Below are 16,060 nucleotides of genomic sequence, written 5' to 3' on the forward strand. Positions count from 1 at the left end.
TTTTTCTTGGAAAGGCAGATTTACAGAGAAAAGACAGAGAGAAAGATCTATTTATCCCCAAATGGCCACAACAGCCAGAGCTGAGCCAATCCAAAGCCAGGAGCTTCCTCCGGGTCTCCCACACAGGTGTCTAAGGCTTTGGGTCGTCCTCCACTGCTTTCCCAGGCCACAAGCAGGGAGGTGGATGGGAAGTGGAGCAGCCAGGACATCAATTGGCACCCATATGGGATCCTGGCACCTGCAGAGGAAAGACCAGCAAATTGAGCGATCCCACTGGGCCCTCAAATAAATGTTAAAATTTTTTGGTTGTTTAAAAAAAAGTGCATTGTGTTAAGTCCGTGTTGTGGTTCTGAATGGATGCTGAAGGTGACAGTTTTCTTTAACAAGAGCAGGATGCAGAACCAGACAGTACAGGAAGCACAGCGGAGGCCATCAGGTCCAGTTGGGGGACAAGGAGAGAGAAGTGGTAACAGTGGCAGGAACCCTGCTGCACTCCCTCACCCACCCCACCACTCGGCTGACCCCTTCTGTCCTTGGGCAGCAGACAGGGAAGGTGTGAGGGAGGACAGGTGAGCTGGGGACAGAGGAAGGCAGAACACACAAAGCCAGGGGAGCCAGATCCCAGAGGTGGTGGGAGGCAGAAACCGAGCCGTGCCTCCACCCAGCCAGCCTTGGGCACTGGTCCTACCAATTGGCGCACTCCCTTGCACCATGCTCCCTTTGCGTCATGCCTGGGTGTTGGGCAGTCACAAGCTCTGGCTGGCACTGGCAGGCAACTCGAAATCCCACCCTGCTCACTCTTCCCCAGGCTCCCCGGCAGGGCCTGTGAACTGGGGGACAGAGAGGCCAGGCAGCCCAGCTGCATGGAGGCCATGGGTTGGTAAGGGAGAGGAGCACTATGGGCGCATTCCTGCACCCACCCTCCCAGAGGCTGACGACATGGCTGCAACCCTGGCCTCGTGGACATGGGCGCTGCAGGTGCCCAGCAGGCTCCCAGGTATGTGACCCCTCACCTCAGCCTCGGCATAGCCCTGTGGGGTGAGCACGGCCGACCCTGCTGGGACCCCTAGGCTAACAGGCGTGCCACTGCAGACTGGGCTGCTAGGGGTTGGTATGAGCCCTGGGGTGGGGGGGCCCTTCCTCTGCCCCCTGACCTTTCTCCCTCCCCAGGGGCAGCAGGAGAACGAGGAGGGGGAGGAAGCCTGTGTCCTGGCTGTGGCACCCTGTGCCCTCCCTCCTCTGCACCTGTCCCCTGGGGTTCCCCATGACTACATTGGGGTGTGCACTCAGTGGAAGGGGCAGAGGGGTGCCACCAGGGCTCCTGCCCTTGTCCTGTCTCCTGCTGTGCCCATTTGACAGACACCTTTGCTGGGTGACACCCAGGACATGAGCAAGGGCAGCCTGGACTTCAGAGTGGTGGCTGGGTGCTCACCTGGGAACACATCTGTGTTGCTTGTTGAGTTTGGGGTCCGCTGGGGGCCTGGTCCGGTGAGTGTGTGTGTGTCCTGAGAGGCCAGGTGGAGCTGGCCCCGCCCTTGGTGCTGGCAGGACACTCAGCAGCCCCTTGGCTGCCCCAGGAGTGCCCTCTGCCCAGACCTGCGCCCAGTGCCTGCCCGGGGTCACCTTCTGCTTCCTCCTCACCTCCCCTGTCTAAAACCTGGAAATGTGAGCGTAAAGTCAGCACATGGGGTCCAGTCTGCGGTTAGATTTTGACTTGCAATGCGTGCACAGGACAGGCATTTAACCGTGGGGACACTGGTGCCACCACCACTCAGGTGAAGACAGAATATCCCCACCTGCGGTCACTTCTTGTGCATGCCTCAGCTATGCCCGACTTTAGCCCTGTGTGAGGAGGTGGTGCAGTGGGATTCGTTTGCTTTCTTCTGCCCCATGTCACATCTGGGGATTTTTGGGGACACGCACAGTGTCCTTAGGACAAGTGGGACCCACCGAGCCTGTGCCTTCCCCCGGAGGTACAGCACCAGAGTCTGCCCTGGCCCTGGATGCGTGGGGTGTGGTGCCCTCCTAGGGAGCTTGTGTCTCTGAGTCTGTTCTCCTCACCTCCTTCCCCTTACCACCAGGTCAAGGCGCAGCCTCCCGCCATGGCCAGGCAGTGGGGCCTTCATGGTGGGAAGGACTGCAGGGAGAAGAGGAGAGACCCTGTAACCCCGAGAGTGTGTAGAAGGTACTGGGCCTGCCCCAGATGCATCTCTGTCCCCAGCTCCGCACAGCTCAGGGGACAGACAGCACAGGAGTGCCTGGGTCAGGAGGATGCCACCACTGGGCCTGTAGCTCCCAAGGTACCAGGGTGGGGGGGGAGGAAAGGGTCCTGCTGAAACAGCGCTAAGCACCTGCACAGTTCTGGACCCTGGGGATGGGCCTGAATCCAGAAAGCATGGTCCGGGGCAGGAGACTAAGAGGGACCCCTGCAGCAGAGGACTCAGCATAGGACGGAGCTGGAACTCAAACGTGTTTCAGGTTTCTGAGGACACACACACCTTGGCCACTCTCATGTGGTCAGGAGACTGGCTGAGGCAGGACCCCCCAGCACAGGTGGGAAGGACAGGTATGCAGGCAGGCAGGTGGGAGGCCCAGCGGAGCTTCCTCTTGGCTGTCTGGGGTCGGGTACCACTGAGGGCTGGTGGCTGGGAAGTTTCCAGGTGGCAGGAGAGCCAGAGTTCACCCTCCTGCCCTACCTTCAGACAGACCTCTGCACTCCCAGAGGACCTGCAGCCTGAGAGCCATGCTGACCCTCTGTGAGCACCCAGCCGGGACCCCAGCCCCCAGTCCTGACACTCCTTCTCTTCGCGTCTCTCCCAACCCCTCCGTCCTGCCCCTCTGCCTCGCTGACCCTGATGTATGGTTTCCACATCCCTTATTCCTCAAGAGAGGTGTCCCCTGGCACCCCAAGGAGCTGTGGCTATGTGGTCATGGATCTGGCCAAGTGGAGCAGACCAACAGGCTACAGGTGGTTCCCTGAGTGGGAGAGGCCCAGGGTCTGGGGACCGGATGTCGACTTCACCTTGCAAGTAGTAGGTGCCTGTGAGGCACTAGGGGCTCCCAGCTTCCTGGGCCTGCTTCCTTCCGTGTGCTGGAGCCACTGGAATGTAGAGCTGCTTCATGTTTCTGGGTGTGATGACTAGGGAGGAGCCCTCTGCCCTACTGGGCTGACCACTGGGGCAGGCGGCCACCAGGTATTGGGTTTCCTGCAGACACCTGCCTCCAGCAGCCCAGCAGCCCAGCTCGGGGCACCAGCTCCCTGGAAGGCCTGGCCACACATCTTCCGGTGCCTCTGAGGGCTGGAATTGCTCGTGGCGTCAAATACCTTTACAACCTCAGGGCAGGGCAGAGTCCAGGCCACAGGCAGCCAAGATAGAGGGTGGGTCCCACTGTCCCTGGCAGGGAGGGAGCTGGGGCAGAGGGAAGAAGAGCTGGGTGAGCCTGGAGGGTGAAGGAAGGGAGGCTGGGTCTGTGCATGCATATTGTGTATGTGTGAATTGTGCGTGCCATATGTGTATGTGTGTGTAGGCTCCACATACATGTATGTATTATGCATTTAAAGTTTATGTCTTATTCATGTCTATATGTACTGTGAATGTGTCTGTATGTCATGAACGTGTGTATGTGTGCATATTGTATCTCTGTTACGTGTTATGTATGTTGCATATGTGTGTGCATATGTACATGTACATCCGTTGTGTGTTACATCTGTTACGTGTGTTGTGTGTGCATATATGTGTATGTGTTTATGTATTCTGCGTATTTTACGTGTTGTGTGTTCTGTATATTTTATGTGTTGTGTATATGTGTACATCTGTGCATGCATGCATGTATATGTGTGCATATGTTTATGTGTTCTGCGTATTTTACGTGTTGTGTGTTCTGTATATTTTATGTGTTGTGTATGTGTGTACATCTGTGCACGCATGTGTGTATATGTGTGTATGCATATGTGTATTCTGCGTGTTTTATGTGTTGGGCCTCCTGGATGGCTACTGAGCAGCTGGGGTGGGGATGCGACCTGCTCCACTGTCAGCGGGATGCCAGTCCCCAAGGGAGCACGGGGCCGGTGGGCAGGAAGGCGCCTGTGGGTGGGGCAGGACGGGGGCAGGACTGCCGCGAGGCTGCACCACAGGCCCTGCGACACAGCCACTGTTCCGATTTCGACATGAACCTGACTGCTGCCTCCCCAGCACCTGCCCAGGCTGGCTGGCCCTTGCCCTTCTGCCCGCGCTGAGCTCGGCTGCCTGGGGTTTCAAGAGCCAGCTTGTCAAGTGCTTAAAGGACCCCCAGTATGAAGAGCTGGTGCAGCTGGCCCAAGGCGGACTGGGCAAGACGGCCGAGAAGAAATGGATTGTGGTGATCGGGGCTGGCATGGCTGGGCTCACGGCAGCCAAGACCCTGCAGGACGCTGGCCACCAGGTGCACAGCCGGGTTGGGCAGTGTCCCTCTGAGCAGAGTGGTGGGAGGACAGGCAGGGGACAGTTGCAGATAGGGTCAGGGGACAGGGCAGAGCGCTGGGAGGGCAAGGTCAGGCCTTGTAACAGGGTACAACAGGACAAAACTGGATGAGGCCAGGGAAGGGCTGTCATTCCAGGTGACCGTGCTGGAGGCCTCAGGCCGTGTGGGTGGCAGGATAGAGACCCACAGGGTGCCTGGGGCCCAGTGGTACATGGAGCTGGCTGCCATGCAGATTCCAGCCAACCACGGCTATGCTGGAGGCCAGGCGGCACGACAAAGGCACCTGGGACCTGTCCCAAAGCATCCCCAGGCTCCAGGCCTCAGGGTTGTGATCTGCAGGGGAACATGGCTGCCACCAGCTGCCAGCCACAGGGGCTGCAGGGCTGAGAGCGCCGCCTGGAAGTCCCAACCTGACGGGCTCCTGTCTCCACAGGCTATCACACAAGCTCATCCGTAAATTCCAGCTGCCCCTGCAGTAACCAGACCTGGGTGCTGGTCAACGGGGTGCGGCTGCGCCTGGGGGACATGCAGGCCAACTCCAGCCTACTGCACTACCCAGTCCGCGCGGAGGAGCAGGGCAAGACAGCTGAGCAGCTGTTCCTGCAGTCCCTGTGGAAGGTGCGGCTGGGCAGCCAGCAGGGGAGGGCGGGAGCTCAGGCCCAGCGTGACCTCTGTCCCCCTTGGCCTTCCCACGGCCTGGCCCTCAGTGCCAGGGCCAGCAGTCGGCGGGAGCACCTACCTTCAACCAGCTGCCCCGGCCCTGCGCGACGCCCTCCTGCCCGGGACTGTGCGGCTGCGCTCCCCGGCGCTCGAGGTAGATGCGTCGGGAGACGGCCTGCGCATCACGGCGCGGGACGGCCGACCCGCTGCAGCACCACGTGCACCTGCTGGCCGGCTTCTTGGTGGTGGCCACGACCGCCAAGGCCACGAGGCTGCTGCGCTTCTGGCCGCCGCTGCGCCCGTCCAAGGAGAGTGCGCTGAGCCAGGTGCACTACAACAGTGCCACCAAGGTGGTGCTGGCCTGCACGCGGCGCTTCTGGGAGCTCGACAGCATTGCCAGCGGCCGGGCCTGCACCGACCGGCCCTCGCGCTTCATCTGCTACCCGAGCCGCGCCTGCGCGCACGCCGCGGGCGTCCTGCTGGCCTCCTACACCACGGAAGAGGACTTGGCCTTCTTCGCCGCCCTGGACGACGCACGCGCCGTGGACGTGGTGCTGGACGACCTGGCCGCGATGCACACCCGCCCCAAGGCCGAGCTGCGGGCCCTGTGCCCTTATGCCCACATCCAGCGCTGGCGGCGGGACCCACACTCCAAGGGCGCCTTCGCCTTCTTTGCCCGCCACCAGTACGTGGACCATGCCCAGGAACTCGCCCGACCCCAGGGGCCGTCCACTTCGCGGGTGAGCCCACGGCCCTGCCGCACGGCTGGATCGACACGGCCATCAAGTCCCGGCTCCAGGTGGCCAGGCGCATCCAGGACGCCGTGGACGCGGCTTTGCAGAAGGACCCCGGGGACACAGCGGGCCCCGCTCCCGCGTGGAGCTGTAGCCAAGCTCCGCGCACGCAGGAGTGGGGCCGGAGGGGGTGCCTGGAGAGCCAGGCTGAGCCAATCCAAAGCAGTGGAGCAGGCGCTGCGTGTGCGCCTCCCGCGACCCTTGCCCGCGCCGTGCTGCGGTGCCCGCCGCGGCCTCCCCCCCCCCCCCCCCCCCCCCCCCCCCCGCTCTCAGAAGGGAGCTGCTGGGCAACCCGCACGGCCGCCTCTCCAGGGGCAGCCCCTGGCGCACAGGTGCGAGCGCTGCTCCATTGCACAGGGCGGGAAGGCCGAGTGCCAGGGGTCAGCTCGGCGGCCGGCGCTCCCAAGGCCACTGGTGGGCCCGCGGGGCGGCTCAGCAATCAGGCCCTAGACGCTGAGACCACCACGGTGGGCCGGCGGCCGGACCGGGACCAGGCTTGCCTGCAGGCCCTGCATTCTCGGAGTCAGGCCGGCTGGTTGTGTTTTGAATTTATAAGAGAAAACAGCAGTGAAAAAGTACCTGCTTCCCTGACCGGGAATCGAACCCGGGCCGCGGCGGTGAGAGCGCCGAATCCTAACCACTAGACCACCAGGGAGGCGCTGCAGCGGGAAGTCAGAGTGCGGGAGACTAAAGAAGGCGCGGAGAGCGAGGGAGGCTGGGCAGCCGGGCGGGCAGGGGCCAAGGGCAGCCGGGCGGGCAGCGCGACCCCGGCCTCGGGAAAAGAAAGCCACGGAGCCGGGGAGAGCGCGACCCCGGCTGAAAAAGATGTGTCAGAAGTGGGATTCGAACCCACGCCTCCATTTGGAGACCAGAATGCCCGCAGGCAGGGTGAGCACCTTGAGTCTGGCGCCTTAGACCACTCGGCCATCCTGACACTCAGGAGGATGGCTGCTCCTGCCACACCTGATGTCTGCACCTGCCAGGGAGCCGGGCCGGGAGAGGGAGGGACGCGGGCCGAGGGATCCGGGCTAGGGGAACGGGGAGCTGGTTGGGGGATCCGGGCTCAGGGCCAGGCTGGGGGATCCGGGCTCGGGGCCGGAGCGCTGGGCTGGGGGATCCGGGCTCGGGGCCGGAGCGCTGGGCTGGGGGATCCGGGCTCGGGGCCGGGGCACTGGGCTGGGGGATCCGGGCTCGGGGCCGGGCTGGGGGATCCGGGCTCGGGGCCGGGGCCGGGGCCTGGGCTGGGGGATCCGGGCTCGGGGCCAGGCTGGGGGATCCGGGCTCGAGGAGCGGCCCGGCCGGGTGCTCCGAGGCAGGCTCCGAGGGAGGAGCCCGGCCCCGGCTCGGCTGTAAACGCCTTCCTCCCGGAGGGAGCGCCGCCCTGAGCCGCGTCCGCACGCGCTAACGCAGACGGCAGTGCCGCCACCGGCCGGGGTTCTCTCAGAACCGGGTGGCGCTGCTGCCAAGCTCCGGACGCACACGCGGGGCCGGGGGGCCGGGGCTCGGGGTCCGCGCGCGGGGGTCGCGTCCGCGTGTCCCCCACGCCGTCCCTGCGACAGCCACGCCCACGGGCGCACCCCGAAAGCTCCCTGGCCTGCTTCCAAAGGGGCCACACGACTTCACAGGGGCCGTAACGACTGCGTGTTTGAGGCGCACAGTGAGCTGCTCTGATTCTTGGGGCGCACTAACACAGGCACCACTCACCAGCTCCTTTGTGGCGACACACCGGGGCTCTGAGGGGAGCTCCCCGACAGCCAGCACCCGCGGGGCGGCCGCACATTCCCTCAGGTGACCCCGCAAGCCGCACATTCCCTCAGGTGACCGCACATTCCCTCAGGTGACCGCACATTCCCTCAGGTGACCGCACATTCCGTCGGGTGACCCCGCAGAGCCGCACATTCCCTCGGGTGACCCCGCAGAGCCGCACATTCCCTCGGGTGACCCCGCAGAGACGCACATTCCCTCGGGTGACCCCGCAGAGCCGCCTCCCGCGCCGGGCACCGCGGACCTGAGCGCAGGCTCAGCTTCCAGCAAGGGGCGCTGTTAGGCCACTGGGCGTGGCTTCCGGGCCTGGCCAATCACAGATCGTCTCGGTTGGCTCCCTCCCTGATTGGCTCGTGTGGACTACCTCATTAGCATCCTGGTCCACAGGTTGGACCGGCACTGCTGCGGGTGGCCAGGGTCCATTCTGGATCCTCCGTGCAGGATGGCATGGGATCCTGTTAGGGTGGATCTTCGGTGCAGGACGGCCTGTGGGATCCTGCCAGGGTGGATCCTCGCTGGAGGGCGGCCTGTGGGATCCTGTGGGCAGACAGGCACACATCTGTGGGATCCTGCCAGGGCTGCTCCTCGGTGGTGGGCGGCCTGTGGGATCCTGCCAGGGCTGTGGAGGGCGGCCTGTGGGATCCTGCAGACAGACAGCAGGAATGTGGGCTCCGTCTCCATCCCTGTCTCATGCCCATCTTGTCTGTTTCATGACACCTCTTTGCAGCTTTGGTCTGCATTGCTGTGATGGCTAATAACGTCGGTTGTCTTTTCATGTGCTTGTTGGTAATTCTAACGTCTTCTCTGGAGCAGTATCTACTTAGTTCCTTTGCCCATGTTTCAACTGGCCCAGCCCCGGCCGCCGCAGTCATTACGGGAGCGAACCAGCAGATGCAAGACCTCTTTCTCGCATATGTTGCTCTTGTAAAGAATCTTTTTAAGAGAACTGTTGAGTAATAGGGAAGTGTCTGTGGTTTTTATTCACCACATGACGTCCTGCCTCGCCCTGGGAGTGACCACAGCTGGACTAAGAGGTGCCAGGCTGGAGTCCTCGAGAGGCGCCAGGTGGCCAGGCGGTGCTGCTCAGCAAGCAACATTTAGGGTACGGCGAGCAGCCCGCGCCTGGCCAGGGCGAAGCTCTGGGGTGACAGCTGCGCACAGCAGCCCAGCGAGGCAGCGTTTGACCTTCGGCTGCTTCTGACGGCACACTCTGGGAGTTCAGTGAAGGCTGTGGTGAGGACACGGAGCACACGCTCCCGCGTCCCCGCACCGAGCACAGCGACAGGCCGGAGGGGCCGGGAAGGTGCGGCCTGGGCACGGTGCGTGAGACGCGCCCGCACGCCCCGATCTCCCGGCAGGCAACGCGCGAGCGAGCACTCAGTGCGCAGGCGCGGCCCGCCCTGCCGGCGTCGCGCGCTCCGGAGCCCGCCCGGAGCTCTTAAAGGAGCAACGGCGCGGCGCGCGAGGTGGGCCCCGGCCCTGCGGCCGCTCCCCAGGCCTGCGCACGAGGCGGCGGGGCGCAGGCGCAGTGGGGCCCCGGGGGCGAAGGGGGCCTGCGGTGGTGAGGCTTGCGTGGCGGTGCCCCGGTCGGGTGCGAAGGGGGCGCCCTAGGCCTCCGCCCGACCCCGGCTGCACGCCAGGACCCTAGAGGCCCGTGCGTCCCGCAGCTCCTGCTGGCCAGGTCCGTTGGCCACCCAGCAGACCCCTGTCCCGATGGCCCTGGGCGCCCAGAGGACAGCCGGTGGCGCGTCGCCCTGCCACCCCGGGGGTCGCGGCCGCGAGGCGACCTCCACCTCTGGTGCCCACGCATGCCCGTCGCCTTCCCAGGCCGCCGAGCACATGGCGTCGTCCCCCGGTGCGGACGCGACCCGCAGGCGGCGGGAGAAGCGCAGGCAGCTGGACGCGCGCCGCAGCAAGTGCCGCATCCGCCTGGGCGGCCACATGGAGCGCTGGTGCCTGCTCAAGGAGCGGCTGGGCTTCGCGCTGCACTCGCAGCTCGCCAAGTTCCTGCTGGACCGGTCAGCATCCCCTCCCCGCCCGGGGCTGCACGGCCTCGAGGGCCGTGGTCCCAGCCTCCCCGTGTGTGCCTAGGGCAGTGGGCTCACCACCCGGCCTGAGCTGCCTCCTCTCTCTGGCAGGTACACCTCTGCAGGCTGCATGCTTTGCGCAGGTAGGGGCCAGGGTCACCTCCCCGGGGGAGCTGGTCAGGACAGCAAAGTGTGGGCACCGTGGGGTTTGGCTCTGCAAGGCATCGGCTGGGCTGGGCGGACCTGGGGGCTCTGTGGGTGTGACCAGCACGCCCAGCCTCACGGCTTCTCACTCCCAGGTCCAGATCCCGTGCCCCCCAAGGGCCTGCAGTACCTGGTGCTCCTGTCTCACGCCCACAGTCGCGAGTGCAGCCTGGTGCCTGGCCTTCGGGGCCCCGGGGGCCAGGACGGCGGGCTTGTGTGGGAGTGCTCAGCAGGCCACACCTTCTCCTGGGGACCCTCTCTGGGCCCCTCCGCTGCAGAGGAGGGCAAGCCGGCCCCCTTCCCACGCACCCCCCGGGGTGGGCAGGAGCCCACAGGTAGGGCTGAGGACTGGCCAGGTGGTCAGCGGGGTGAGGCAGGCCTTGGCAGCCAGGGATAATGAGTGTGCCCCGGGTGGAGCGTCTGTGGGGACAGCAGGTGGCCTGAGGGAAGAACTGGGTGACCCAGGACGCCCCCTGCCCTGGGCCTGTCGAAGCCCAGTGTGCAGCAGTAAGCCCCTGTCGGCCGGGGCCTCGCTGCCTCGCCCCTCTCCCACCGCTCAGGCCCTCGGCAGCAGCTCGGGGCCTTCCTTCCTGCAGCTGTGGAATCAGAGCATGAAGACGGGACTCGGGAGGCTGGGCCGCCCAGGTATGGCACAGGAGTCGGGGACTGGGGCTGGAAGGCGCCCACAGCGGTCCCTCAGGGCACCGGGGCCTCAGCCTCCGCTACCTGGTTCCTGCAGGCTAGGGGGAACGCCATCGGAGAGCTGTGCGCCCCCAGGAGAGGAGGAGGGTGAGGAGGACGAGGAGGAGGATGAAGAGATGCTGAGTGATGCCAGCCCCTGGACCTACAGCTCCTCCCCAGATGAGCAAGTCGGGCTGAAGGGATGTGGAGCAGGGCTGGGAGGGAGCTGCAGCCCGGAGCAGTGCGCTGCCCAGAGCCTGGCGCTGCCTGGGGCGCCTCCAGGACGGCGTCTTTGGATTTGAGCGCTGGCTAAGTGCCCAGAGAGCTGACATCCCATGTTCTTCATTCTTTCAGCAGTGACACAGATGCCCCCAGTCCACACCCTGCCCCTGTCAGCCACCTGCCGGGGGAAGGGGAGCCAGCCCCCCTCACTGCTCCGTCATCACTGGCATCCACACTCGGTTCTGGAGCTCCTGTGTCGCCAGTCGGAGTACAGCCGGAGCCTGACAGGACCCCACAAGCAGCCCACCCAGCAGAGCCCCTGGCCAGGTAACCTGATGCCCAGACATGGGGGCAGGGGCGTTCGAGGGCATGGCTCCCCCTCAAGGTCCCTGTTCCCTCTTTGCTGCGTATAGCCCTAGAAGTCACTGGAGCCCAGCCTGGGATGAGGACACTTCACAGATTGGTCCCAAGAGAGTTCGGTAAGCCCTGGGACCAGGGCTGCTGGCAGGGCCCGGGGAGGAGGGGTGTGGGCAGGGTGGATGAGGGCTGAGGGCAGCGGGGCAGCGTTGAGTGGCAGGGGAGGCAGGTGAGTCCCCTTTGCTCCCTGTCTCCCCAGGAAAGCTGCCCGCAGGGAGCTCCTGCCTTGCGACTTCCCTGGCTGCGGGAAGATCTTTTCCAACCGGCAGTACCTCAACGTGAGGGCCATGGTGTGGTGGTGTTGGAAGGCTGGGTTGGTGATGGCACGGGTGCGAGCTGAGGTGGGGAGCCTGCAGAACTCAGGCCGTCAGCCTCCCTGGTGCTGGGCCACCACCCACGGCTGAGCCCTCACGCCAATCACCCTGGCACTGGGAGGCCCTGCCAGGCCTGGGCGGCAGTGTGTGTGTGAAGTCTGAGGCCTTACCCAGGCTGCTCAGCCGGCATGGAGGTGCCTCCCCGTGGCTGCGGGGTGTCCTAGAGCAGGAGGTGCAGAGGGGGCTGCCGGACCCCCGTAGAGCAAGGGGGGGACAGCAGGCGGAGCCCCCGTGGCAGGGAGACCAGAGCCACCCTGCTGTGGAAGGTAGCTGGTTGGCAGTCAGGAGCAGGGCAGGGCCAGCAGGGCGGGGAGGCTGGGGAGGGCAGCCGCCTGCGCTGAGCGGCCCTGTGCCTGCCCCAGCACCACAGGAAGTACCAGCACATCCACCAGAAGTCCTTCTGCTGCCCCGAGCCGGCCTGCGGCAAGTCCTTCAACTTCAAGAAGCACTTGAAGGAGCATGTGAAGCTGCACAGCAGTGAGTGCCCGCCCTGTCTCCTCCCACCCTCCTGGTGCCAGGCACTGGGCCCGTCTGCTGGAGGAACGGGTGGCGGTGACCCAGCCAGCAGGCTGCAGAGGCACCTGGGTGGTGGGGGCCTTGGAGCCCACTCGCAGGACAGGCTGGCTCCTGGCTTGGTGTGGGACCTCAGAGGGCCACGGCTGGCCTAGGAAGACATAGGCGCTGCTGTAGGAAAGCAGTGGCCAGTACCAGGGGCTCTGCTGGGAGCGAGCTTCAGGGTGAGGCTATAGCCATACTGGATGGGGCCCAGCAGGGGCGGCGGGGTGCCATGGAGGGTACCTGATAGCCTGGAAGAAGGGGCCAGGCCCCGCTCATCAGGCATCTTGGAAGATGTCCGGCAGAATGAGGGAGGGGTGAACAGGTGTTGGCAGAGAAGGGGCTGAGTGTGGCAGCCCTGGGCCCTCTGGACAGGGTAGAGCATCTGACAAGGGCCAGGTGGAGGGGGTGAGGGTCAGGCCACCAGCCGTGGCCAGGGTGTCCTCCACTGGAGTCGCAGGAGCACTGCAGGGCTGAGAGGGCCTCGTGTTCTGAGGGAAGCCTGGCCAGTGAGATGGATGCATTGTGGGCATGCGCAGATGGGCGGGGCAGACTGAGGCCGGGTGTGTTCTGAGATGGAAGACAAGATGGGCCCAGGGCAAAGGTAGTGAAGGCAGCTGGAGTCGCTGGACCTTTGGAACTGGACAGGCTGAGAGGCCCGGGTGCAGCCAGGAGGCTGGAGGTAGAAGCTTTTGAGATGGCACCAGACTTGGTGTGACCTGGTGGCGGCAGCCCGGTCAGGGAGGTCAGGAATAGGCCCAGGTGCTATAGGGCAGTAGGACGGGTAGCTCGCAGGGGTCCTGAAGTCCCTTGTGTGCACTGAGGGGGAGGACCAGGGACCAAGGGAGAAAGTGATAGGTGTGGCTGCATGGTGTGGTGGTTTTAGGGGTAGGTATGATTAGGTGGGAGGTGAGTGCTTGGTGGGAGGGGTTCAGAGGCTGGTGGTCAGAATTTAAAGGGGCACAAGGCCACCTTTGGTCACTGGTGAGGGGAGAGATCTAGGGACACAGAGTAGGTACCAGGCAGGTGGCTCAGTGCTCAGGGAGGGGAGGAGGCCCGGGAATGTATGAACCCTGGAGGGGCGGGGCCTGCAGCTGAGCGGGAAGGTGACTCCAGGTGTTCAAGGGAACCTGTGGGGCCGGGGCTCCAGCCCTTCCCCCGTGCCCTCCCACCACCAGGCAGGGCAGTGTGTGAAGCCTGGGCTGCAGCCCTAACTCCCACCCCCAACTGTAGGCTTGTGAATGGCTGCTGCCTGGCACCTCCTGTCTTCACGCAAAGGCCCAGCTTAGGGGGCACCTGCCCTAGGAGCTCAGGTTGGGCCTGGGGTGCCACATCTGTGTTCATGCCTCACTCAGCTATTGTGACTCCTCCCAGGTCCCTGATGGGGACCCCAGCCTTGGGTCCTGGTGCATGTCCGAAGGAGGTAGGTAGGGTGAGTGTACCCCACATGGCCTGTGTCTGTGCCCGCAGACACCCGGGACTACATCTGTGAGTTCTGTGCCCGGTCCTTCCGAACCAGCAGCAACTTGGTCATCCACAGACGCATCCACACGGGAGAGAAGCCCCTGCAGTGAGTGGGCTGGGCCACGGGTGGGGGCTGGGACCCCTGGCAGCCTCCCCTCCCATCGGCACAGGAGAGAAGCCCCTGCAGCGAGTGGGCTGGGCCGCGGTGGGGGCTGGGAGTGCAGGCAGTGGGGGGCAGGAGGGACCCCCTGTCTGCCTTCCCTCCCATCCTTGGCTGCAGGTGTGAGATCTGTGGGTTCACCTGCCGCCAGAAGGCCTCACTCAACTGGCACCGGCGCAAGCACGCTGAAACAGCAGCCTCCCTGCGCTTCCCCTGTGAGTTCTGTGGCAAGCGCTTCGAGAAGCCGGACAATGTTGCTGCCCACCGCAGCAAAAGCCACCCAGCCCCATCCCCGGCCCTGCCCCAGGCCCCCCAGGACCTATCCGGGCCTGGGCCGTGACCCGCCCACTGTGTCCCCGAGCCTCCAGGCTCCGCCAAGGTACCCCGGCCCTCTCAGGCGCCAAGTTTCCTCAGCAGTGAGCTCTTCTCTCAGCTCTGGTGAGCTGGACCCCTGGCACGGAAAGGTTCCAGGAGCAGAAGGCCCGGAACAGCAGGCCAGTTGCCTGGTCCCCGAGGCCAAGGCCACAGCAAGAGCAGAGCAGTTGTGGCCTTGGTCTCCAGAAAGGACAGAATAAATGGCGTTGTACCTGGGTGCGTGTGGCAGAGTGAGTTGTTGGGGTCCCCGGGGTGCAGGTCCTCCCACCCCTCCCCCTCAGGGCCAGTGGCCAACCTTGCTTTTCCTGTCTCTTCTGGTACTCCATGTAGAACCATGCAGGGGGCCCATAGAGCAGGAGTGGGCAGAGCGAGTCCTGCGCTGCCCTGGGGAGGGACGGGGATGGCGAGCCACCAGAGGCTGACTCTCGGATCCCTCCTGGGCTCTGCGAAGACAGTGGCCAGGGCTCTTGGCTCTCATGCCCCAGCAGCCAGTCTATTTTTCCAGCCGCCACAGAAGGTCCCACACAACCGTAGGCCCCTCCTCTGGTCTTCCCCTCGGGTTTAGATGTGTCTGCCACTGTGCTGGCCCTGGGCCCAGCTTGGTAGACTCACACGGTCTGGCTGGGGAAGGCTGACTGACCTTGACCAAGCAGGCCCCTGGGTCTGCCCTCTGCTTCTCAGAAGCAGCAGGAGTCACGGGGGAGACCAAAGGGGAGGACCGCCGGCCTGGCGAAACCTGATGGACGCCTGAGGAGGAGGAGGGGACAGCAGGTACAGGGCAGGGGCAGGAGTGAGGACAGGGACAGGAAAGCAGGAAGCCAAACACAGAGCCTGCTGTCATCACAGTGACTCCCTACACCCACCCCAGGAACAGGGTGGCATGGTGGTGGGAGACAGGTAGGCAGGCCCCCATGGAGTGGGTCTGTCTGCAGCTGCTGTTGTCACAGCATTCCTGTGGCCTCAGCAAGTCTGTCTCCATGGGAAGCAAACAGCCTGGCTTCTGTTGGGTCGGCCTCAAGGTGTGGGGAGTGCCTGCTGCAGCCTGGGTCATAGTGGCAGTGGCAGCATTGCGGGTGCGTGCGTGGACCCGCAGGTGCTGTGACAGCAACTGGCTATGGCCGAAACACTGGGTGCACTCTGCTGGCCGCTCGCCAGGGGCGTCTTTTGGTGGAAGGTGAGCTTGGGGGCCACAGCGAACGCCTTCCTTGCTGCACTCGGGTCACTTGTTTGGCCTGTGTCGGGTGGTTGCAGGTGCACGCTGAGGTTCAACATGCAGGTGACTCGCTTGCCGCACAGCTCGCAGCCCTAGGGCTTCTCCCCGTGTGTGTGCCCACGCGGGCTGAGTGGCACTGAAGCTCAGGCCGCACCGGGGCACAGGAAAGGCTTCTCGCCCATGTGCGTGCACCAGTCATGTCGCACCTGCCAGGCGCTCTCCAAGAAGCCTTTGCCTCACTCTGGGCACTTGAAGGACTTCTCGCTTGTGCAGCTGTCTTGTGAGTGTGGAGTTCTTGCTCAGGTTCTTGTGGCACACTGCACTGGTGAGCGCCCGCAGTGTGGGCGGCTTGGGCGCGCAGTCACAGGCTGCCTGGTGCACAGGAATGCGCGTGTGACACGGCAGCTCCATTCTTTCCTGCACAACTCCCAGTACTGCGCCTCGGAGGCGGGACAAGCCGGCGGCCTTGGCAGCACTGGCTCCTTGCAGGTGCGCTCGCAGCTGGTGCAGGCACAGCTCGCTGTGCTGGAAGGCGCGGGCACATTGTGGGCAGCTTTCCCGTGAGGGAAGCTGGGGGAAGCCGCGGCCGCAGAGGCGACAAAGGCAGGTGCGACTGCGCTGCCAGCGTGCGCTCACGTCCAGATCCAGGCGGCCACTGTGGCGGAAGCTCTGGCTGCACTCACTGCAGA

General features: G+C 64.6%; 2 protein-coding genes and 2 non-coding genes across 4 annotated transcripts; 2 read left to right on the top strand and 2 right to left on the bottom strand.

The window, feature by feature from the left end:
• The first annotated feature begins 939 nt into the window (after nucleotides 1-939).
• Nucleotides 940-6,559, top strand: LOC118760107 (L-amino-acid oxidase-like). Its single transcript, XM_058677395.1, is given in 9 exon segments — nucleotides 940-997; nucleotides 4,205-4,422; nucleotides 4,598-4,704; nucleotides 4,889-4,921; nucleotides 4,923-5,125; nucleotides 5,211-5,314; nucleotides 5,316-5,844; nucleotides 5,847-5,984; nucleotides 6,189-6,559. Coding segments are annotated over 9 exon segments (1,761 nt in total).
• Nucleotides 6,499-6,570, bottom strand: TRNAE-CUC (transfer RNA glutamic acid (anticodon CUC)). The gene has a single exon. It is a non-coding gene; the product is annotated as a tRNA-Glu (tRNA).
• A 173-nt stretch (nucleotides 6,571-6,743) lies between these two features.
• Nucleotides 6,744-6,849, bottom strand: TRNAL-CAA (transfer RNA leucine (anticodon CAA)). Its single transcript has 2 exons — nucleotides 6,812-6,849; nucleotides 6,744-6,789 (listed from the first exon to the last, which is right to left on the bottom strand). It is a non-coding gene; the product is annotated as a tRNA-Leu (tRNA).
• Nucleotides 6,850-9,447: 2,598 nt separating this feature from the next.
• Nucleotides 9,448-15,467, top strand: ZNF692 (zinc finger protein 692). The gene is given in 12 exon segments (XM_058677396.1): nucleotides 9,448-9,697; nucleotides 9,818-9,849; nucleotides 10,006-10,245; nucleotides 10,507-10,555; nucleotides 10,650-10,877; nucleotides 10,913-11,140; nucleotides 11,227-11,292; nucleotides 11,430-11,508; nucleotides 11,967-12,081; nucleotides 13,630-13,729; nucleotides 13,904-14,221; nucleotides 15,410-15,467. Coding segments are annotated over 12 exon segments (1,692 nt in total). The 5' UTR covers nucleotides 9,448-9,518.
• Nucleotides 15,468-16,060: the final 593 nt, after the last annotated feature.

Source organism: Ochotona princeps, chromosome 19, assembly GCF_030435755.1.
Source record: "Ochotona princeps isolate mOchPri1 chromosome 19, mOchPri1.hap1, whole genome shotgun sequence".
In the NCBI taxonomy this organism is placed as follows: Eukaryota; Metazoa; Chordata; class Mammalia; order Lagomorpha; family Ochotonidae; genus Ochotona; species Ochotona princeps.